This window comes from Malaclemys terrapin, chromosome 2 (assembly GCF_027887155.1).
Source record: "Malaclemys terrapin pileata isolate rMalTer1 chromosome 2, rMalTer1.hap1, whole genome shotgun sequence".
Lineage (NCBI taxonomy): Eukaryota > Metazoa > Chordata > Testudines > Emydidae > Malaclemys > Malaclemys terrapin.
Genome location: NC_071506.1, coordinates 88,060,825 through 88,083,997, shown reverse-complemented (window position 1 = coordinate 88,083,997; position 23,173 = coordinate 88,060,825). Strand labels below are relative to the sequence as shown.

The 23,173-nt window shown below is 43.9% G+C and overlaps 1 protein-coding gene across 6 annotated transcripts in view; it reads left to right on the top strand.

Moving 5' to 3' along the window:
- Positions 1–23,173, top strand: part of PPP4R1 (protein phosphatase 4 regulatory subunit 1) — a 100,376-nt gene that overhangs the window by 16,704 nt on the left and 60,499 nt on the right. For 2 of the 6 annotated variants that reach the window (XM_054018125.1, XM_054018128.1), the window contains 2 exons: positions 14,055–14,190; positions 21,969–22,075. The exons of 1 other annotated variant lie outside the window; for it this stretch is intronic. In XM_054018125.1, coding sequence (XP_053874100.1) covers positions 14,055–14,190; positions 21,969–22,075 — 243 coding nt within the window. Of the gene's footprint in view, positions 1–14,054; positions 14,191–21,968; positions 22,076–23,173 lie in introns of those variants that run through there. 3 more of the 6 variants (XM_054018126.1, XM_054018127.1, XM_054018130.1) reach the window with 2 other exon arrangements.

Here is a 23,173-nt window from a genome sequence, read left to right as displayed (position 1 = left end):
TTTTATCAAATAATAAATAACTATAAGTGGGAGTTGTACCATAAATTGAGAATATTATGTAACTCTGAATCTCTGACCTGGCTGATGGACTATAATGTAAAAATAGAATTTGGCCCTCATTGCGGAATGAGTTTAAAACTCTTGAGCTCAGTACTTTCCTTGGTTCTTTTTAAACTGACAGTTATGACAGGTCCTTCTTAGTATGCTAATTCTTGACATTTTAGTCTGTGAATTGACACAGTGACTCAAACTACCTTTTCTTTTTAGGTATTGTTAAGGATTTAGATTTTTGACATGATAGACCATAACTGCTTCTTGGAAACCATTATTCTCTCATATGTACTGGTTCTCACCATTCACCTTGATTAGCTGTTGCTTGAAATCATTTAAATGTTGTTAATATTGACAGTTCCAAGAAACACTCAATTGATGTCAAGCATTTGGGCAAACGTCTCACTTTTTTTGTAACTGTGTGATTTAAGTGTAATGTACAGGGGTGTAAATTAATTGGGTATTCTGGAGTTTGGAACAGTAAGGCCTGGTCTGCACTAGAAAATAGGTCACCATAACTATGTTCTTCAGAGGTATGAAAAATCCATGTCCCTGAGTGGTGTAATTTTGCTGATCTAAGTCCCAGTTAGTGCTAGGTTGACAGAAGAATTCTTCTGTTGACCTAGCTACTGCCTCTCAGGGAGGTGAATTACTTAAGTTGACGGGAGAACCACTCCTGTAGGCATAGGTAGTGTCTACCCTGAAGCGCTACAGTGGTGCAGCTGCAGCATTTCAAGTGTAGACAAGCTCTGATTAAAATTTCTTTCCCTGTCTTAATTGTTGAGGTTTGTCTCTTTCTTGTCATAACTTCGTGAGTACTCTAATTGGCATAGAATCTTTTGGGGTAGACAAAGCCTTGGTAACAAACAAGCAGAACCTTTCCCTCAGTTTCACACTACCCTTAAAGGAGAGAGAGGGAGGAATCCCCCTCTGCCCCCTCCCCACCTCAAAAAAAGAAAAAGAAAAAAACACTCTTCACTCTGTTTTTATACATCATCAAGAAGCAAAGATCACAAGTCAAAACATTTTTTCTTCTTTTAAAGGTCACCTTTAGCCATGTTTCCATCATGGTTCAAACATGCTTTCTCTAAAGGCATTAAGCTGTTTGTCTAGTGAGTCTGTATTAGTATTTAAAGTGTTTTCATTAGCTGTTTGAGTGAACTTTTTCTGAAAGCCATTTCTAGTAGTGCTTTGATTTCCTAAATGTAGTCAAAGGTGGTGTGACAGCTCCTATCAACTGGAAGAACCTTGCTGCATCTTTTCACCTGAGCTAGGCTAAAACACTATTCCCTAGCATAGGTAGGGCTTGTCTACATTTGAAATGCTACAGCGGCACAGCTGCAGCGCTTCAGCGCTTCAGAGTAGATGTTCATTATAGCATTGGGAGGGATTCTTCCGTCGGTGTATTTAATCTACCTCCCTGAGAGGCAGTAGCTACATCGATGGAAGTATTCTTCCGTCAACTTAGCACTATCTACTGTGCGTGTTAGGTGGATTTGTCACACCTGTGAGTGACAGCTGGGTGGACTTAGATTTTGAGTGTAGACCTGGCCTTGAGGCTAGGTCTACACTACCCACCTGAATCGGCGGGTAGAAATCGACCTCTCGGGGATCCCCGAATCGACGTTCTTACTCCACCAGCGGAGGTGGGAGTAAGCGCCGTCGACAGACAGCCGCAGAAGTCGATTTTGCCGCCATCCTCACTGCGGGGTAAGTCGGCTGCGATATGTCGAATTCAGCTACGCTATTCACGTAGCTGAATTTGCGTATCTTAAATCGACTCCCCCCTGTAGTGTAGATGTACCCTCAGAGTTATGTTGTCCCGTCCATGCTAGAGGTGAAACGCTCGTAAGTCCTTGGGTGCCATTTCTTAAGTATTTTTCTCAAAATGGAGGCCAGGATGAATGCTTGGCTCTTGTTCTTTAATTGATAAAAATGATTGCCTTTCAAAAACTGCAGCAGCATTCAGACAACAGAATGATGTGTGTTTTTTTGTTTGTTTGTTTTGTTTTTCCCTAGCAGTACCTGTGGAGAGCCAGAGCCCCCAAAAGTTGGAGCTATTACTGTAGTGGTGGTGCACATCTCTTTCCCCCCGCTCCCACTGGGAAGCTGGTTCCATGCAGCACTTGAGGCTGGTGTTAACCAGATGGACTTTTATCAGGAGTGCAGGCTGGTAGGGCCAAGTTGTTCTTGAGATTGGAATACGTAGAGAGCAGGGATGATGGGTGAGTGGGGAGGCACTAGGAGTTGGGTGTCTGTGGAATAAGTGGACATAAAGTGGCCAGGCATGGTCCTCCTTTGTTGTCCCACCATAAAGGCCATAAAGCCTTTAATTTGTACCCACTACTTCTAGCAGACTCCTTACAACAGTGCCTGTTGTGCTGGTCTGATAAGCCTTCATTGGGCTAACACTACTAGCCGGTGAAACCATAAATGACTTGTTGGCTAACAAAGGTATCTTAAGAGCCGAGCTGGGAGCTAGAGCTGGTTGAACACTTTTCCTCAGAATGATTTTCTTATGAAAAATGCCCTTTTTGCAAAACCAAATTTTTCCATGAGAAAATTTTAGTTTTGCCAAAAAACTTTGATTTTGTTTTTGTTTGTTTGGAAAAATTGAAATGATACCTCTTGTCAATTTCATCTTCTACCAGTGAAATTGACAAAAAACTTTCCTAGATGGTTGCCTGGCGGAGAGCCCAGGGCACTCTGCCTCCCTGCTGCCTTCCCTTCAGCTCCAGAGGAGCCGGCTAGGCAGCGAGACCCCATGTGTTGGGCTACCTGAGGCCCGGGACTCCAGTCGTCCAGAGTTTGTCTCTTCAGGGCAACCCTACCCTTCCAGGACTTCCAGGCCTGCTGCCACAGGAGAATGAGCCTGGAAATCCTGGGATGGGCTTCCAGGGTCTGCAGCTCCTGGCTAGTTCCACAATATGGACTTCCTCAGACCAGGGACTCCAGAGGTTCCAGACGCTTCCACCAGCTGGTACCACCTGGTGCCTCAGAGCCCCTAGTAGCTGCTGAGTGAAATTTACATTCTTATTGATTTTCAGTGCTGCTGTAGCGGGGAAACTGACAAGAATATAAATTTCACTAAGCAGCTGTGGGGGGATCCTAGGGAGCAGATGTTTTGATGTTTTCAAAATTAAATTTTTTTCACAATTCCTTGTTCATGGTAAATTTAGAAAAATGTGGTTTTGTTCTGAATCATAGTGAAACCTTGTTTTAAAAAAACAGAAGATTTCCTGTGAACTGAAAATCCTGTGATTTGGCCAGCTCTACTGGAAACCTCTGTACTTCAGGTACAAATACTCCCTTCCAAAAGTGCCTCTTTGGCTATGTCTACACTACAGCTTATGTTGGCATAACACTGCTCTACAGCCAAAATGCTTCTGAAATAAATGTAGTCAAACTTTACTAATTCTGGGTCACTGAGAACGAAAATGATGCTTAAAATTGTTGATTGGCTCTAGTTTTCAAGAGATGCTATTGGGTCAGTATATACGACCCTTGACTTGGGAATGGCGGAGGATAAGTGAGTTATAAAGAGAAGGGATCTCAATTTAAACCAGAAAGGACTAAAATACATCTTTGACTGGATATGAATAAATCTATGACTGGGTTTGGACTGTACTTGCTTTTTAGGCAAAACAATGAATGATGCAATCTGAAGCTGGTATTGCGTCATACGTGCTAGGAATAACATGATGCAATTCATATAAGTCATTGATGATGAAATCATAACGAAGCTTACATCACTCTGCTGAACAAATTGCCCTATATCAGCTCTAGAAATCATACAGTGTCGTGCTCTCTTATTTGTCAGTGTTTGATTTTGCAGAGGGACACATTTCTGTTTAGCCAAAGTGAGCAGAGATGCCTCATACTTGTGTGAACAGTGCATATAACTTCTGCTATGTTTGTGGTGAAGTGACTTTTGCATCACAAAAGCGCAGTATAACCACTATGGTTAAGAAAGCCTATCACCTTTATTTTGGCTGTAAAATTGGAGATCAGGACAAGAGGTGGGCCCCACACATATGCTGCAACACTTGTGCAACAAATCTTCGCCAGTGATTGAACAGGAAAAGGAAATCTATGCCTTTTGCAATGCCAATGATTTGGAGAGAGCCAACAGATCATACCAGCAATTGTTACTTCTGCATGGTGCCTCCAGTTGGGAAAGGTGTGTCAAAGAAGAAAAAGTGGACTGTGCATTATCCAAACATTCCATCAGCTATACGCCCAGTACCCCACGAAGAAGGACTGCTGGTTCCTGATGCACCAGAATCATTCTCACTTGAGTCAGACGAGGAAGAGGCTGAAACTTCTGGTCCTGAACCATCAATGTCACAGGACCCACATTTTCTCCCATTCTCCTCCTCTGAACCACACCTCATAACACAAGGTGAACTGAATGACCTTGTCAGGGATTTGGAACTACCCAAGAGTAAGGCAGAGTTGTTGGGCTCCAGACTACAGCAGTGGAATCTCTTGGCAGGTGATGTTAGGCTTTCCATGTTCCGTGACCGTCAAAAGGATCTTGTCCCATTCTTCTTCATGGAAGGTGATCTTGTAGCCTGCAACAACATCGATGGTGTGATAGCAGCCCTCAACATCGTTCAGGATCCAGATGAGTGGAGACTGTTCATTGATTCATCAAAGACGAGTCTTAAAGCTGTTTTACTGCATAATGGCAATGTTTTGCCATCAATTCCAGTTGGTCATGCAGTCCATATGAAGGAAACCTATGACAACATGAACCAGCTTTTGAGGTGCATAAACTATGACCAACATCAGTGGCAGCTTTGTGGCGATTTGAAGGTTGTTGCTCTCTTGCTTGGTCTGCAGACTGGATACACAAAGTACTGCTGTTTTCTCTGCGAATGGGATAGTCGTGCAAGAGATTCCCACTACATCAAGAAAGATTGGCCACTCCGACAGTCATTGGAGCCTGGGAGGAAAAGTGTTCAGCATCCACCACTTGTTGAATCAAGGAAGATTTTGTTACCACCCTTACACGTCAAGCTGGGTCTGATGAAGAACTTTGTCAAGGCCATTGACAAAACACAAGCAGCTTTCAAGTACCTCCATGGAAAATTTCCAGGGTTAAGTGAAGCTAAGGTAAAGGAAGGTGTCTTTGTTGGTCCTCAGATTCGTGAACTTCTTCGAGATGATGCATTTGACCATGCACTGCGTGGCAAGGAAAAGACGACATGGAAAGCCTTCCAGTTAGTGGCAATAAATTTTCTCGGAAACAACAAGGCAGACAACTACAGGTTGTTGGTGGAAAACCTCCTCCAGGCATACAAAAGCTTTGGTTGCAACATGTCACTAAAGATACATTTTTTTGCACTTTCATCTAGATTTTTTTCCACCGAACTGCAGAGCAGTGATCAACGAGCACGGTGAGCGATTTCACCAGGACATTGCAACAATGGAGAAATGCTATCAGGGCAAATGGAGCCCATTAATGCTTGTAGACTATTGCTGGACAGTGACAAGAGATGCTTCTTTTAATGAATACAAGAGACAAGCCAAGAAGTACCGAGTAGACACTGAATAGGACTAAACTATGTACATAATAGTTTTTTGCCTTTTGTTTCATAATCAATTTTATTTATATAACCCTTTTGCTGATTTTTTAAAGTGTTACATAAACAGGACAGGTGAAATATTATCATGTAAAGCAACTATGAACACATGAAAAGACCTAGGTTTACAATGTATGATTAAAACTCTACTATCTACACAATATACATAGACATAAAATGTAAAAACTTAAATATCTTAGAAACAGTAGCCAATCAGTTGTTTTAATTGTCATATTTGAATTCAGCACATCAAAATACATAATAAATAGCACATTTTATCTCTGAAGCAGACGACGTCTCAAAAATTGTAGACCAGTGTAATTTATGTTGCTCAGGGTTGTGAATAAACCACCCCCGGAGCGAGGTAAGTTACATCGACTTAAGCGCCAATGTGGATAGCGCTGTGTCCCCAAGAAAGCGTCTTCTGCTGACATAGCTAGTGTCTCTCACAGAAGTGGTTTTATTATGCCAACAGGAGAGCTCTCTCCCATCGGCATGGAGCGTCTTCACCAGTCACACTGCAGCGTGTGTGTAGATCATCCCTTTGCTTCCTCCAAACAGGACAAAGGAGTAGGGACTTATCCAAGCAACCGATGATTTAGTTTGTGGACAGCTGGAAATACCTATTGCAATTGGTGAAATCAACTAACCTTTTGGCAAAGTTCCCAGTATCTGTGGCAAATTAGGCAAATTAAAAACCAAAACAAAAAAAAAATATTGTATATAGAAATGTCTTCTATACTGTAGAATAGAGGAGACCAGCATGTGTTTGGGAAAGTTTGGGAATTACAAAGACGGTGGTTGTTCAGCTGTACGGTTCCAAAACTAGAGAGCATGGAGACTTACACTTCAGAAAAGTTCAGGGTAACTGGACCTATATTCCCTGTCCATGATCCACAAAAGCTACCCACTCTAGACTCCTGGCTCCTCAGCTATCAACTCTCTTGGACAGAGATACACATCTCCCTCCCTCCTGATCTGTTTTTTTTTCCAGATAGCACAGTTCCCAGCCTACACTGTGATATCCCCAGCAAGCCAGACTGCCTCAAGCAGCCAGCATCTGCTCTCTGATTTCTTTTCAAAGGCTGTGATAACTAATTGCCAGCAGTCTCAAGTTACCACACAACTCTTTAGAAGGAAGGAAATTTATTCTTAAGGTGAAAGCATTACAGAGAAAACTTACTTACATGCATTCTAATAAGCTTACCAGGAGTCTGATAGGAGTCAGTCCTTCAGACCCCACTAAGCTGTTTTCTGTGATTACAAGTTCAAAACAGCCTCAGCTTAGAACCTGCACAACCAGGAATAGTTGAATTGATGCAACGGATAATGTGGACATAGTTAGTTATGATGGTATAAAGGGGCTTATTCTGGTATGTCTTATTTCCTGAGTGTCTAGGTCTAAACCAACATAATTAAATTGGAATAAAGACTATGTGTTGGGCAGGCCTTAGAAAACAAAATCTCACAGGCCTTATCTTCATTATGAAAAAAAGTTATGTATTTTTAACTTGAATTAACTAACGTGAGGAAAAGCATGACACAGACAAGGCAGTTTGTAGTTTTCATCTGAGTTAGCAGGCCACGTTGAAGGTTAGCTCAGATTAACTCACGCACACTTTCTCTTCCTCTCCTACCTCCCAGTGAAGGACCTATTCCCAAAAGAAACCCTGTGGCCTTGTCTACACTGCCACTTTACAGTGCTGAAACTCTCGCTCAGGGGTGTGAAAAAACACCCCCCTGAGCGATGCAAGTTTCAGCGTTGTAAAGTGGCAGTGTAGACTGCACCAGTGCCAGAAGCCTCCCTTCATGGGAGTGGTGTGTTTTACAGCACTGGGAGAGCTCGTTGGTAGTGAAGACATACACTAGGGCCTTGGCTACACTGGTGGTGTACAGCACTGCAACTTGCTGCACTCGGGAGTGAAAAAACACCCCACTGAGCGCGGCGAGTACAGCGCTGTAAAGCGCCCGTGTAATCAGAGCCTGCAGAGCTGCAAGCTATTCCCCTCAGAGAGGTGGAGTACATACAGCACGACTATGCTCGCGCTTCACAGTCCCGACTATGCTCGCGCTTCACAGTCCGGAGTGTAGCCAAGGTCAGTATCTCAATCACCTCTGCCTTCCCCAAGTGCCTGTTTAGTTGCGTAAACAACGGGTTGCTAAGTTTTCTCTTTGTGCTGCAATCATTTGATTACACAACTGATCTTTTCCTGAGCCTCTCATGAGTAGTTCAGTATCACTCCACCCAGTCTGACTTCATGTTTGCAGAGTGTCTATCTTCTCTTACCCTCCAACTGCAGCATTATCACCACCTTATCCTCCCCGCGTCCCAGCTGCTACTGCACTAGATCTCCCCTACTTAGGCCTTGGCTACACTTGCAGATGTACAGCACTGTGAGTTAAATCTGACTTCGTGCAGCTGAGTAGGGAAAGCGCTGCAGTCTGTCCACACTGACAGCTGCCCAGCGCACTGTCGTGGCCACATTTGCAGCAATTGCAGTGCTATTGGGAGCGGTGCATTATAGGCAGCTATCCCACAGAGCACCTTTTCCCATTCTGGCACCATGGGCTGTGGGAAGGGGGCGTGGGTGCGGGGGATTCTGGGTCCTGTCCCAATGCCCCGTGATGCATCGCTTCGCATCCCAGAAATCCCTTTGTTTCCGTCCACCTTTGGCGCCATCTTTCAACGGTTTCTGTGCAGCGCGATCTGTCTGCGGGAAATGGAGCCCGAACTGCTGAGGCGAATGCTGACGAGTCTCGCCAGCACGTCACGTTTGGCTGTCGAACTATTCCTTAAGCTCCAAAGTGACAGTGAGAGTGAGGGTGAGGAATCAGACGATGTTATCGAGCCGCGTAACGCGTATGACACGAAATTGCTTGGGGCATTCATGGACATGCTCAGCACTGTGGAACGCTGCTTTTGGGCTCGGGAAACAAGCACCGAATGGTGGGATCACATCGTCATGGAAGCCTGGGATGACGAGCAATGGCTGCAGAACTTTCGGATTAGAAAAGCCACTTTCATGGGACTGTGGGAGGAGCTCGACCCACCCTGCGGCGCAAGGACACGAGATTGAGAGCTGCTGTGCCAGTGGAGAAGTTGGTGGCTATTGCAGTCTGGAAGCTGGCAACTCCAGACAGCTACCGGTCAGTCGCAAACCAGTTTGGAGTGGGAAAGTCGACCGTTGGAATCATGTTGATGCAAGTTTGCAAGGCCATTAATCGCATCCTACTCAGGAGAACCGTGACTCTGGGTAACGTGCAGGAAATAGTGGATGGCTTTGCACAAATGGGTTCCCTAACTGTGGAGGGACGATAGATGGGTCGCACATTCCTATTCTGGCACCACCCCACCTAGGAACCCAGTACATTAATCAGAAGGGGTATTTCTCTATGGTTCTCCAGGCACTTGTGGATCACCGTGGGCGTTTCACTGACATTAACACAGGCTGGCCTGGAAAAGTGCATGACACTTGCATCTTTCGGAACACTTGGCTGTTCAGGAAGATGCAGGCCGGGACTTTTTTTCCCAGAGCAGAAGATCATGGTAGGGGAAGTTGAAATGCCCATTGTGATCCTTGGAGATCTCGCTTACCCGTTAATGCCGGGGCTCACGAAACCCTACACAGCTTGACAGCAGCAAGGAAAGGTTCAACTACAGGCTGAGCCGGTGCTGAATGACTGTGGAGTGTGCCTTTGGCCGTTTAAAGGGCTGCTGGGGATCTCTGTATGGGAAGCTGGACTTGGCCGAAAACAACATCCCCGGGTTATATCCGTGTGCTGTGCCCTCCATAATATTTGTGAAGGGAAGGGTGAAAGCATCACTCAGGCATGGACCTCCAAGGTTCAACACCTGGAGGCTGAATTTGCACAGCCAGAGAGCAGGACTATTACAGAGGCCCAGCGCGGGGTTGCAAGGATTAGGGATGCCTTGAGGGAGCAATTTGAGGCTGAAAACCAGCAGTGATATCTTGTGCCCTGCACGGGAGTGAAGTGCAGTAGTTCCAATCTTTAGGAATCAGTGTCTGCTTAGCAGACAAGCAAACTTGCAGTGCCTGTTTATTTCCTGGGCTAAGGAGTCTTTTACTTTATACAATAATAAAGAATGTTTTCAAAGCCAAAGAATCCATTTATTGAAAAGAAAAACTATTTATTGAAAAGAAACAAGGGGGTGGAGTGGGGAACAGTACAATCACAGATTCACGTATGTCCTATCTGGTGTGGTGTGCAGTGAGTGCTGCACTTCAGGACAGCTATACTGCATGGTGATGGGGGTTGAGTGCAGAGGGTAAGGGTCGTGGTTTTCAGGGCTGGGTGGTGAAGATACTGGTGTTGGAGGCAGTGGGTGACGTGAAGAACATGGAAGTTGGAGAAAGTGGGTTGGAGGTGACAGTGGGGCACAACGGAAAAAGTTTTTGGGACAAGGGCTGTGGGGGGTGGGGAGGGGTGGCGTTTGCGTTTGCAGTACTGCTCCTCTTTCTGCATGGCTACCAGCTCCTGGATAGCATCTGCTTGGCACTCCAGGATGCTTATGAGCCGATCCGTGCTTTGCTGCCGGTGCGGGGTGCTTTGCCGCTGGTGCACTGGATTTTCCTGGCGGATCCTGCTTTCTCTCTCCCTCCAGTCCTGTGCTTTCTCATTCTCTTTAATAGATTGCCGCATCACTTCTTGCAGCACGTCTTCTTTGCTTTTTCGTGGTCTCTTCCTGAGTCGTTGCAGTCTCTGAGCAGGCGATAAGAGGGATGGCTAAGGTCTCAAGGTTAATGCAGCTGTATAGGCAAAATGCAACATTTAACAGAGGCAGCATTGTTTATACCAGACAGAGTAATGATTCCCCCCACACTTAAGGAGTAGAAAACACACAGGGTCTACACAATAGCATAATTTTCCCGTCCGAAATAGAGCGCACACATCCCATGGGAGCCTCAAAATGGTGAGTGAGGGGGACTGATTGTTTCAGGGCTGCACTGTCCTCTGGGTTTCTGTGCCTTGGGGAGAGCCAACAGCTTCAGGGGGCACCTACACTGAACACTGTCCCAACATTTTCCACAGGAGTTCGTCCTGGACAATATCTCGCTGCTGAGGGTGACCTGGGAAGCAAGGGAGGGTCTTCTACTGCAATGCATCTTCCGCCCTGGCCCATATGCAGCTTGCCTGTGTGCAGCAATGGTCCCCCTGCCCCTCGCGGCACAGTGGCGCGGACACGTTAGCTTGGCTGGGACAAGGACCACGGTGGCTCTCCCTGTAAACCTGCGCAAGCACATTGCACACGTTCTGGATGATACATTCGAGGAGATTACTGAGGCCAATTGCCACGATGTGATAAACCACATCAATGTACTATTCCGCATCTAGGCATGCATGCCTAACCCTCCTCTCCCAAAGAGCCTGCACCTCTCCCAAAATTCCTTCCCGAAAAAAAAAAAAAACCACTTACCGGGAACCTGCTCTTCTGTTTGTCCTCCACCAAGTACTGGCCGCTGCGTCTGGCTACCTTCCTCCTGGCTCGAGAAGAGCTCCTGGCTGCATGGCTCCAGGGATTCCGGGGTGTCTCCATCCGGCCCACCACCATCACTCCCGTTTTCCTCCTCCTTCCCCCCCCCCCCCCCCCCACCGGCTCTGACATGTCCCTGGTGGTGCTCGGAGTGAGGTGGGGTTAACCCCAAGTATCGCGTCCAGCATTTTGTTGAATCGGCAGGTCGTGGGGGGAGCGGCCGTTTGCGTCGCGGGCTTTGCAGTAGGCACTCCGCAGCTCCTTCACTTTAATCCTGCACTGCAGGGCGTCCCGGTCATGGCCCCTTTCCATCATGTCCTTTGATACCTTCCCAAAGATATCGTAATTCCTACGGCTGGAGCGCAGCTGGGACTGTACAGCTTCCTCCCCCCAAACACTGATGAGGTCCAGCAACTCGCCATTGCTCCATGCTGGGGCTCGCTTGGCACGTGGAGGCATGGTCACCTGGAAAGATTCTCTGATAGCACTCCACGCCATGCTGGGCTGAGCAAACAGGAAGGGGATTTTTAAAATTCCTGGGGAATGTAAAGGGTTGGTCACATGGTTGGTTATCTGAGGCCAGGGCAGTAGAGTTTGAACTGATGACCAGAGTAGCTAGAACAGGCATTGTGGGATACTGCCGAATAATTCTGGAGGCCATTCACAGCGCATTGGGCGGCCACATTGGTGCCGCAGCGCTGCAGTGGCAGCGCAATACTCATTATTCCTCTCTGAGAGGTGGAGTACATGCAGCGCTGCAACCATGGAGATACAGCGCTGCAAATGCCTTGCCAGTGTGGACGGGGAGTGAGTTACAGTGCTGGGGGAGCCTTTACAGCACTGTAATTCGCAAGTGTAGCCAAGGTCTAAGCTGGTTCCCTGCTGCCTCCCTACCCAAATCTTATTCTCTTCCTTTCTCCCTGATTTCCCTTAAGAAACCCATACATTTGACTCCCAGCTACTGTAGAATTTGGTTACTTTGCTTTTCTTTCAGGATATTTGCTGCTCATCCATCCATTAACTTTCATGTATATTTCCTAGTCATCTCCTTCTATAACAATTATAGAATGGCAGTTTATTGCCCAGGTAGGGAATGGGTACATGGCTTTACATATAAAGAAACTCTGTTAATATAATTAGGTCCTAAAATATCACTCCCTTAAGATAACATAATATATAATAGTGTGATATTTAAGGAAGGCACATTTTGAAAACTAAAAGGATTCAATTCAGAAAATCATGGATGCATGCATTTGGAATATTGAAAAGAAATTATGTCTGAAATGTTAACTTTCAGAACTCTTAGGGTATGTCTGCACTGCAATTAAACACCTGCGGCTGACCAGTGCCAGCTGACTTGAGCTTGTGGGGCTCAGGCTATGGGGCTGTTTAACTGCGGTGTAGACCAGGGATCAGCAACCTCTGGCATGCGGCATGGTGGGCCGAGCCAGTTTGTTTACCTGCCGCGTCTGCAGGTTAGGCCGATTGTGGCTCCCACTGGCCGCGGTTCACTGCTCTAGGCCAATGGGGGCGGTGGGAAGCCGCTGCCAGCGCATCCCTCGACCCGCGCCGCTTCCCACCACCCCCGTTGGCCTGGAACGGTACTTACCCTGGCGAGCCACGTGCCAGAGGTTGCCGACCCCTGGTGTAGACATTCAGGCTTGGGTTGCTCCCACCTTGCAAGGTCCTAGAGTGCAGGATCCATCCCGAGTCCGAATGTCTACATTGCAATTAAACAGCCCCTTAGCCTGAGCCCGTGAGCCCAAGTCAGCTGTCACTGGCCAGCTGCAGGTTTGTAATTGCACTGTAGACATACCCATAGTATGATTTTATAAAAGGTGAGTAGAGGAGTGTGTTTATTTTTCTGATTTTGCTTTTAAAAAATAAGTCCTAGACTGATATACCAAGTTTTTAGCCTTGAAAATGTTATATAGCAGAACTTAAATAGCCAGACTAGAAAGTAGTTGTACAGTGCTGTGGTGTCAGACCTACAGTGGTAATACCTTTGACCTGGGGTTCCCGCAGTTTTTAGGTATAAGAGTAGTCTCATTTGAGCTCAGTGGGACTCACATAAGTAAAGATGACAGGATTGGGTCCTTGGTCTGTTATACTGAACCTTCAATTAATTTAGAGGAGTTATACGCATTCAGAGACTTAGCTTAAGCCCCCATCTTTCACACTGCTCCATGCACAGCCCCAGTAACTTTACTGAGACTGCATGTGAATGCAAGTATGTGCCTGCATAAAGCTGCTTTTCAGACTGAAGTGTGTGTATGTGCAGTTAATATTTCAATGTATATTTTCTGTATAGAAGTAGATTCATTGGGAAATATTTTCTACATTTGATATTGGACTATAATGTTACAGCAAATATTTGAAGTTCATTTTTGTACTCAGCTTTCATTTGTGTGCATTTATGTTTTGTGCTTAGTAGACATTATTTTTAATTGCATTAATATTAATATTTAATTGCTCCTTAGTCCAGATGTACACTGTCTGCAAAAACTACACCTGTCAATAGTTATAGATTTTTTTTATTTTACTGAAATATTTAATCTAGATGTTTTTAAAAAGTTGAGTTGACTGAAGAGTCAGAGGATTAGTCAGCAGTCATTTGATGTATGCAAATGGAAATATTGTGTAACTACTGCAGCTTTAAACATTTTGTGACATTTCAGACTTGGGAAGTTGAAGCTGAAGCAAACAGGTTTTGAGATTAAACACTGGCCTATATAAAGAGGGCTTCATAGAAGGAAAACGACTGTAAAGGAAAATGAGGGTATTTTTAAAATGTAGTTCAATATATATTTATCTGAGACAGAGATTCTTGCCTAGACTTGCTTGTCCTCAGACCAACAAAGGGAATCATTTTAGTGTTAAAGTATTGTGATTATAAGGAATATTTCTGATGTCTCTGATAGTTGGTGTGGATGACTACAGCTCAGAGTCTGATGTGATTATTATACCTTCAGCCCTGGACTTTGTCTCACAAGATGAAATGTTGACGCCTTTGGGAAGACTGGACAAGTACGCTGCAAGTGAGAACATATTTAACAGGTATGCTTTTTAAATATTCTGTTTCTGTTTAAAGAACAAGGTGCATATTGTATACTAATCGGATTTAGATATCTGATTTGAGTTCATTTGTGCGACATGTAAATGTTCTAAAAATTTCTTTTAAAAATACATTGTCAGGTTAAAATTCATATGTTAATCCCCCCTCCACATACAAATCCCTTCCCCCCCCAACAACAAAAACAAAACATTTCTTACCTGTTAAGTAACTTTAATTCTCAGAGATCCTCAAAGTTTTTCATAAAGTGGACCATATCCTAATAGGTTCCTGTGGATACTTCCCCTCCTATTAACAATCACATGGCAGTAGTTGCCACAGGGCTGTCATAATTTATGTGGAAAAGTTATACTAGGAAAATATTATTTATTTAATGAAATGTAGCAGCTGCAAACAAGGAGCGCCAGCGTCTTGTGACCTGCCAGCTCTCAGCAGACTATCAAGTATCCTGTAGGCCACTGGTAGTCCACAGACCACAGTTTGGGAACTGCTTCTTTAGGGTATTAAAACTGGAAACATTTTAAAAATCTAATTTACTTTTTCACCTTTTGTGTGCTTTGTTTATTTTCCTCACTGTGTGTTTTTTAATAATGCAAGTGGACTAGTTATTTCACGTTCTGGTTTTTGTGCAATAGTATTATGTATGCAATAGTGTTTGGGTTTCACATGCTGCAAGGGAATGTTCGAATCCAAACCAAAACCTCTTTTTGTTGGAATTTTAAAAGATCATGAACATTTTGATATTAAGATAAGTTACTGTAAAAGTTTTTTTGGTGTTTTATTTTAATAAAGCTTATATTTTAGACCTAAACTACCTTTAATAATGTGTTTATGTGCAGTTCTTAATTTTTAAGCTTGCTTTCCATATACTTTTCAGTAACATTGCAGATTAGCCTGTTAATTTTGGTATTTAGGGCCCCTGTCCTTTAAAGATTTACATGTGTTTAATATTAAGCATGTGAATAGTCCTTAAAAGTGACATGCCCCCAATTTACCAGACTGGTCCTTCATTTTTCAGACTGAACTAATGTTTTTAAATGTTCTAATTTATTAAGGTTTAGCTTGTTATAGCCATGAAAAATTTTCTTCCTCTTCAAGTATCTTGCATTTAATAGTTCGTGGTGCTAATTTAGGTTTACTTCTGTGGAGAAATTCCTGACACCCAACGTTTCCTCACAGTTTTGCAATTGAGGGTTGAATCAGCAGATCACCAAAGTAGTAGTTTTAAAAAAAAACTTTTTAAGGCCTATGGTATTTTATTGTGATATGTAATAAAAACCAGTTAGTGAGGAAAACAAAACTTTTTTGTAAATGTCAAGCCTATGAGGTTCAAACTTAATAGGAATAATTCTTAACTTTCCCTCCACATGCATTCTCAAGAGGTTTTCAACTCCACTTAATAAAATCTTTTCTTTCTTTTTTTCCCTTCAAACTACCTTCTTCCCTACACATGCATGATCGGTTTATTTCTCTTTTCCCCACGACCCCATTATGAGTTGATACGTACGTTTTCTTATAACTGTACTTAATGTTATGTGTATACATTTCAAATGAAAATTATTCCATTTCTGAGGAAAGACTGCTAAAGTATACTTTATCTTCAAAACATAGACTCAGAGTTTAGATTAGGAAGGTGTGTTGAAATGATGTCAACAGAAGTTGGAGTTATAGATTTACCATTGTTCTCAAGTCAGTGTTAGTAGTCTTAATCTACTTTATAATCACTTCTGATATTTGCCAAGTCCAAGGGGTGGGGGGTGTGAGTGGGTATTAATCTTTCCATTTATAGTGGTACACTGAAGTTCAGTGTAAAATTGGGAATTGATGCAGAAACTCTTTTAGGTTTGTTTCTTTGTTTGACAAATATTCTAATTACTTGTAGAAAAATGGCTGGTTTCAAGTCCTATTTTTTTGTAAACTTGAAAAATCTTCCAAATCCTGATTTAGAATGCCTGCAGAAAGCAAATGGCAACTTTTTTCTAACCTTCCTTTATTTTTTTTCTAAATGTGTGCTTGTAGGGTGAAATTCATTTCTTATGAAAAACTCTGGTAAAAGAGTCTTGCACCACTTAGACCCTGTGATAGAAATTGGGGGAAGAAAGGGATAAAATGGCTGTGTATAGAGAAAGTCTCTGCATCACCTGTGCTCTGTGGAGAAGTCTCGATGCTGGTTCCAAATCAGCAAGCGATTAAGAGGAGTTTGGTGTGCTGAGTAAAGTTATCTATGGTTCTTTGAGTATATAATGGTGGATCCAACTGTAGATGCGTACTTGCCTTGTGTGCACAAGATACAAGTCTTGTGAATAGCTGTGTTCATTGGGGCAGCTGTGTCAGTCAGTATAAGAAGGATCTCGGCTTCAGGCATCAAGAAGTCCAAAGGAGGTGCAAGCCACTGTAGAGAACCTATCCTATGAAGGGACGGAGTTGCTCAGCGATCACACAGACAATGATCTGCATTCTTTGAAGGATTTGAAGGCTACCGTGCGTTCCTTTGGAATCTATGCACTGTCTCTTTATTAAAAATCATACTGTTACATACCTCAGATGAGACACAAGAGCCTGTCCTATCGCATCAGAGAGCACAGTTATCCACTCAGGAAAAAGCCCAGATACATCAGGAGATGCCAGTCTACTTCTCAGTGACACATACTGCACCAGTGGCACATCAGCATATTTGACAGGACTGTTGGGAGCCACATCAGAGCAACTTTAGTGAACATAACCTTCGGAAGCCATCTTGCTCCTTGCATCAGCTGTGGTCTGCCACCAGAAAGAAGGGTGTCAGGATAGTTGTTGGTGATGGTTTCTATCAAATTTCATTCCTTAGCCCGCCTCCACCCCATTTCCCTCTCCCTCTTCAGGGACTTCTCTCACAAGAACCTACTGCAGGCAGAAGTGGTTTAATTGCTTTGTCTAGGAGCCAAAGGAGGTGCTACCCAAATACAGGGGAAGAGGCTTCTTTTTCTGTATTTCCTCTTTCTTCTGAAGAAAATGGCTCTTTGTCCTATGGTAGATCTATGGAGATGCCACAAATACATACATTACCTCAGGTTCAGGATGGTAAAACTAGCCTCTCTCATTCCATCCCTTCAAGCTCAAAACTGATTAGCGGCTCAACTTACAGGACATATACTTCCATATAGCCATCCTTAGGAAGTACCTATGATGTACAGTGGGTCCCAAACATTACCAGTACAAGGCACTGCCATTTGAACTTTCCATGGGATCGAAAATCTTGACAAATTGCTTAGTGGTGTTAGCAGCAGTACACGCAGAGGGGACATTCAAGTTTACCTGTACCTAGAGGATTGGCTGATCAGAGGCAGGAGTCTAAATCTTGTCTCATTCCATCACAAATGATAGAGTTCATACAAGTTACAATCAACTCTCCATTGGTGAAAGCCTATCTCCAGAGGACAGGTTCCACTCTTTCCGATCAATAATAAACAACCTAAGTCAAGTCCAGTTATAACAATGTAGACTTGCTGAGGTCTACATGGCCACTTGTTGGTGGGCACATAAATGACACCACTTTCCAAATTTCACCTTTGATCTCTACAACTTTGGCTGAGGGGAGAGTAGTCCTTGTCCAAACACCACATAAGCAAGAGGGTCACAGTTCCACTCCAAGTTTTGAGAGAGTGTAGTTGGTGGTTAAACCCCAAGAACAGACCAAAAAATGTTAAATACTCTGCCCCCTCTGACAATGATACTCATTATAGACACATCAGGAACAGGATAGGGGGCCCATCTAAACCATTTGTAGATCTAGGGAACCTGGTCCCAAGATGACTTGAAACATAAACATTCCGGAGCTCATGCCCATAGACTGGCTTGTATGGCATTTTCTACCCTCCTATGGAACTCCATGGTACAGATCTTAATGGTCAATACACTATATAAATAGGCAGGGAGGAGCTGGATCATTATCCCTTTGATAGGAAGCCATCAAGCTGTGACATGCTGCCCAAATGGGATAACTCCATTGGCTCGTTCTCTTCCAGAAATCAACAACCTAACAGACTTCTTGAGCAGACCTGCAGTAGCCAACAATGGGTGGTTGCTGTGGAAATCCATCACAGAGCTGATATTTGGTCAATTTGGGATTTCTACAGTTGATCTTTTTGCCACCAGGAACAGTGCCAAATTTTGCTCCAGTGGAATAAAATGCCCAGTTTTGTTGCCAGGCTGCTTCTTGCAACAATAGACTCAAGTCCTGATTGCATTTCCACCAATTTTTCCCCTGATCCCCAGGTTGATAGCCAAGGTCAGAAGGGGCAAAGCCACTTTGACCCTTGGAACTCTTTACTGGCTGAAGCAGTTTTGGACCTATTGCTTGTGTCCATTTGCCACTCCATCCAACTTCCAGGCTGCCCAGACATAATGTCACAGAATCGTGGTCAGATTCTGCACCCAGACTCACTGTCATTGCACCTGATGACTTGAATATTGGCTGATGGAGCACTATTAACAAAGACTGCTTCCAGCAATTCAGAAAATACTCATACAGAGCAGAAAGCCATATACGGGAAAGAGGTGCTCTTTGAAATGGAAGAAGTTCTTCATATGGGCAGCCCAATGCAATCTAGACCTGGTAGCAGCCCCAATACCTAAGATCCTCAACTACATGCCACACTTAAAGCATGCTGGCCTGCTTTCATGGTTCACCCTGCAAGAATATCAGCACATCACTCTGTGGTTCAGTCATGCTCCACTGTACCCCCAACTGTATCCAGGTTTCTCAAAAGTCTTCTGCAGGCTTACCCACTGGTTAGAGATCCAACTTTGATATGGGTCCTCCACCTCCTTCTTAACAGCTTGCACACTGTTCATTGCGCCATCTTACCCTTAAGATGGTTTTTCTGGTTGCCATCATCTGGGCCAGGAGGATCAGTGAGCTCTAAATTCTCATGGCTGGACCTGCCTGTATGTTCTTTCACAGGGACAAAGTTGTGCTATATCTGCATCCCAGATTCATCCCTAAGTTGGTCTCAGAATTCCACCTAAACTATTCATTCAATCTGCATATTTTCTTCCCAAAATCTGACTTGACGCAGGATAAAAGAAGCTAAATACTGTAAACATTTCCAGAGTCATACGCTATTACATTGACAGGGCCAAGCCTTTTAAGCCTGTCCCCTTGCCTCTTTCTGGTTACGGTCATTCTTTTGAAAGGCCAGGTGATCTCATCACAGAGAATCTGTGTGGATCATGCACTGTATTTCCATCTGTTTTATCAGATGTCTGGCCACCCTCTCCTCCAAATGTCAAGGCTCACTCCACCATGGCACAGGCATTGTCTCCGGCCTGCTTCAGGAATATGCTGAGATCTGCAAGGTAGCAACAATGGACAACTCATTGACCTTTGTCAAACATTATATCCTTGACTTAGCAACTAGGTTGGATGCCGAGTTTGGGAGAGCAGCGCTTCAATCGTTATTTGAGTAATATAGCTGAAATTCCTCGTTCCCACCATCCACTGAGGCCACTGCTTTCCAATCACCAGTTACACATAATTAAAGAAGAAAGAACAGTTACTTACCTACAGTGACTGTGATTCCATCCCACTCCCAAGGTGTAATCAATGTGGCTCTTGTGACCCATCCTCAATACTCACTTTAGGGAGTTCTAAGCAACTATGGGTTTTGAATTGTGAGGGAATTGAGGGAGGGTCTTGGCTGTCCTGCTCTTTATGCCCTTGTGTGGGACCACAGGGGGGCATAGGGTGCATAAATGGCATCAAAGGACCCAGCTATTTAGAAGATATTAATCTTTTGTGCATGATGTGCATGCCCATTCTATAGTAGGATCCACATTGAGTACAATATCTTGAAGAACCATGCACTCTAGGGTAAGTAATCATTCTTTCCCTATGATTCTCTGTCTAAGGTTCCAATGGTCAATGAAGCCTTGGGGAAAAGATGCAGAGTGGCAGTGGTAGGGCTGGGAGATGGCAGCTTGCCTGCTAGTTGAAGGAAGGGAGGTCATTTACATCCCTCACAGAGTTTCTTACACACAAGCTGAGTTTTCAGGGTAAACTTATCCTTTTATGAGCACTACATAGATACTTCTGGTCATTTGATGATTAAAAAATTTGGACAAAGCATGAATCCTGATCAAGCTGGAATGTTTTTGTTCCATTATAGTCAATGAGCATGCTTTTATTAGCTGTTTCTCTATTTAGAGATGTAAAACACTTTTTCCAGGTTGAAACTTGGCATGGGTGATCTCATTTCAAGAGCAGACTTGGAAAAAGTGAAGCGTTTCTACAGTTTGTTGTATTTTTTAAGAAGATATACAAGAAAAGAGTTTCTTAAAATATTTTTTTTTCATTTAGAACAGTTTTGCAGATGGTTAGTGTGTAATGTGGATGGATTACTTTTGATATTGTGGAAAAGTTTACTCATTTTAATTCTAGAAAGTTTTAAATGATTGTTAATGTTGAGGCTTGACATTCATGGAAATTGTCTGTATTTTCCTGGCTCCAGTTAAATGAATTGCAAAGTTCCTAAGGCCCTGTGTATGTGAGAAATACAGCCATTTATTAGTAACCAGTCTGTGACACTCTTATGTGATCCAGTTTTAATTATGTGGTTGATTTGTCCGCACAGCTGAATTTTTCCATGGCCCTCCCATTTGTCAACAAACTTTCTGTCCACACTTACGTCACTGTGTTTGTACCAGTCCATTCTGAGAATATCTAGGCAGTTATCCCTTACTGTGTCAGGAATGGGATAGGTTGCTTGAAGGACAGGCACAAAGAGCCAGCAGCCTCTGGGGGCAATGCACTGTTGTCTGGGTTGCCTCACTATATAGAGAGCTAGAGGACCATCCAAACTGCGGATAGTTGTGTATATCCCATCTATGCTGCCAAAAAGTGCAAAACTGGTTTCAGAAAGAAAATCATATGCCAGTGTAGGCTGCTTACAAGGAGGAAAGCTGGTAGCGACTACGATTACTAACCAGTCATTAACTATGTTGTCTGAACACATCCTGTTTAGAGCCATCCATGTCACTAACAAATTACAATTTTGGTTAAAACTTGGATCTTGTCTTTTAAATTTCTGGACTAGTCTGTAGTGTCAATATCAAGATGTTTTGGGTTTATTATAAAAATTTCATGAGTTAAAAGTAGTGCGTAAGGTGGTTCTGATTTACATGAATGCTGCATATCTGTTACTCAAGCATAAACAGAGCTGTACATGTGTTTATATTCATGGTGCATGTACATGACTTTGTGTAGGCTTTGCACAAAATGCAGCGTTGGTAGGTTATCTTTAATTTGGCTATAGTTAGTCTTTACTGAGTGCTCATACTTTCATTAGTGGAGATAACCCGTAGTTGTATCAAAAACTGTTTAAAAGCAAGGGTCTTGCCTCACCTTGCTTCAGCCAAGTAGGGGAGTTCAAGTTGAGGATGAAAATCTGGCTCTCTCAACCCCCACACCCCCTGGAGGATGGGGAATAATCCCAGGTTGCTGACGTCACCTCTGATTTCCCTTGCCCTTGTAAATTGGAGAGAGACTGTTAACATTCAATGTAAAAAGTTGAATTAATGTTAATAGTTCTTATATATAGCATAGCTCTAAAAATCCTTAGAGTATTTTTAAGATTATTTTAACTAAAGTTATTAATGTAAAATTATTTAGATCCATTTTTATGGTCTGGTTAGAAAACTCATCCACACCAAGAAATATTGAGTAATCAAAAAGTTACGTTACTGCTTCCAAAAATTGTATGATATTTATTCTCTCATGAACTAGGCAAATGGTGGCTCGAAGTTTGCTGGACACTTTGAAGGAAGTCAGCGATGATGAGAGAGATTGTATTGCTGTGCTGGAGAGAATCAGCAGATTAGCTGATGATTCAGGTATGTAGTATGAAAGATCATAATGGGCTAATGGAGGAAGATCAAAGCTTTTAACATTAGATCAGTGTGTTTTCCCTCCCCTTCCATATTTAAAATAGGCCTTAAGAATTCCATAATGTATTTTGTGATTGATTTTTTTTTTTCTCGCAGAAGGAGACTTTCTTCCCCTCCCCTGCAGCTTTTCTCAATAGTGCTTTACCAAAACAACTAATAATACGTAACTCATCTATTGTGCTTTTCATTAGTAGATCTCAACAAAAGTTTATATTATGTAATCAGGTATCCCAAATTTACATGATACTTCGCAATTTGTAGATGAAGGTACATTCTCTGCCCTAAAGGCCACGTCTACACTACCCGCCAGATCGGCGGGTAGTAATTGATCTATCAGGGATCGATTTATCGCGCCTCATCTAGACGCGATAAATCGATCCCCAAATCGACGCCCGTACTCCACCTCGGCAGGAGGAGTAAGCGGAGTCGACGGGGGAGCTGCAGCGGTCAACTTGCCGCCATGAGGATGGCCAGGTAAGTCGAACTAAGATACTTCGACTTCACCTACGCCAGGGGTATCAAACTCAAATGACCAGGAGGGCCACATAAGGACTAGTGCATTGGCCCGAGGGCCGCATCACTGACACCCCCCCTCACTGCCCCTGGCCCCGCCCCTGCCCCGTCTCTTCTCCACCTCCACCCCTGAAGGCGCGGCTCCCTGCTCCTCCCCCCCCCCCCCTCCTTCCTGGAAAGTGCTAAGCGCCACCAACTGTATAATGCACCTCACTCAAAGGACAAAACACGCATTTAGTTAGATTTACTTCTGTTAAAGCCCCCCCACTGCACAGGGCTGCACCGTCACTCTGCCTCTTCCAGGGGTGGCAGGTTTGTAGAAATTTTGGTGGTGCCCACTGCACCCCCACCTGCCTAAGGCTCTGGGAGGGAGTTGGGTGGGGGAGGAGGTCTGGGGTGCAGGCTCTGGGATGAAGTTTGGGTGCTGGCTGCAGGCTCTGGGTTGGGGCAGGGAGGTGGGGGGTGCAGGCTCTGGGATGGAGTATGGGGACAGGAGGGGGTGCAGGGGTGAGTGCTGTGGGGCTGGGGATG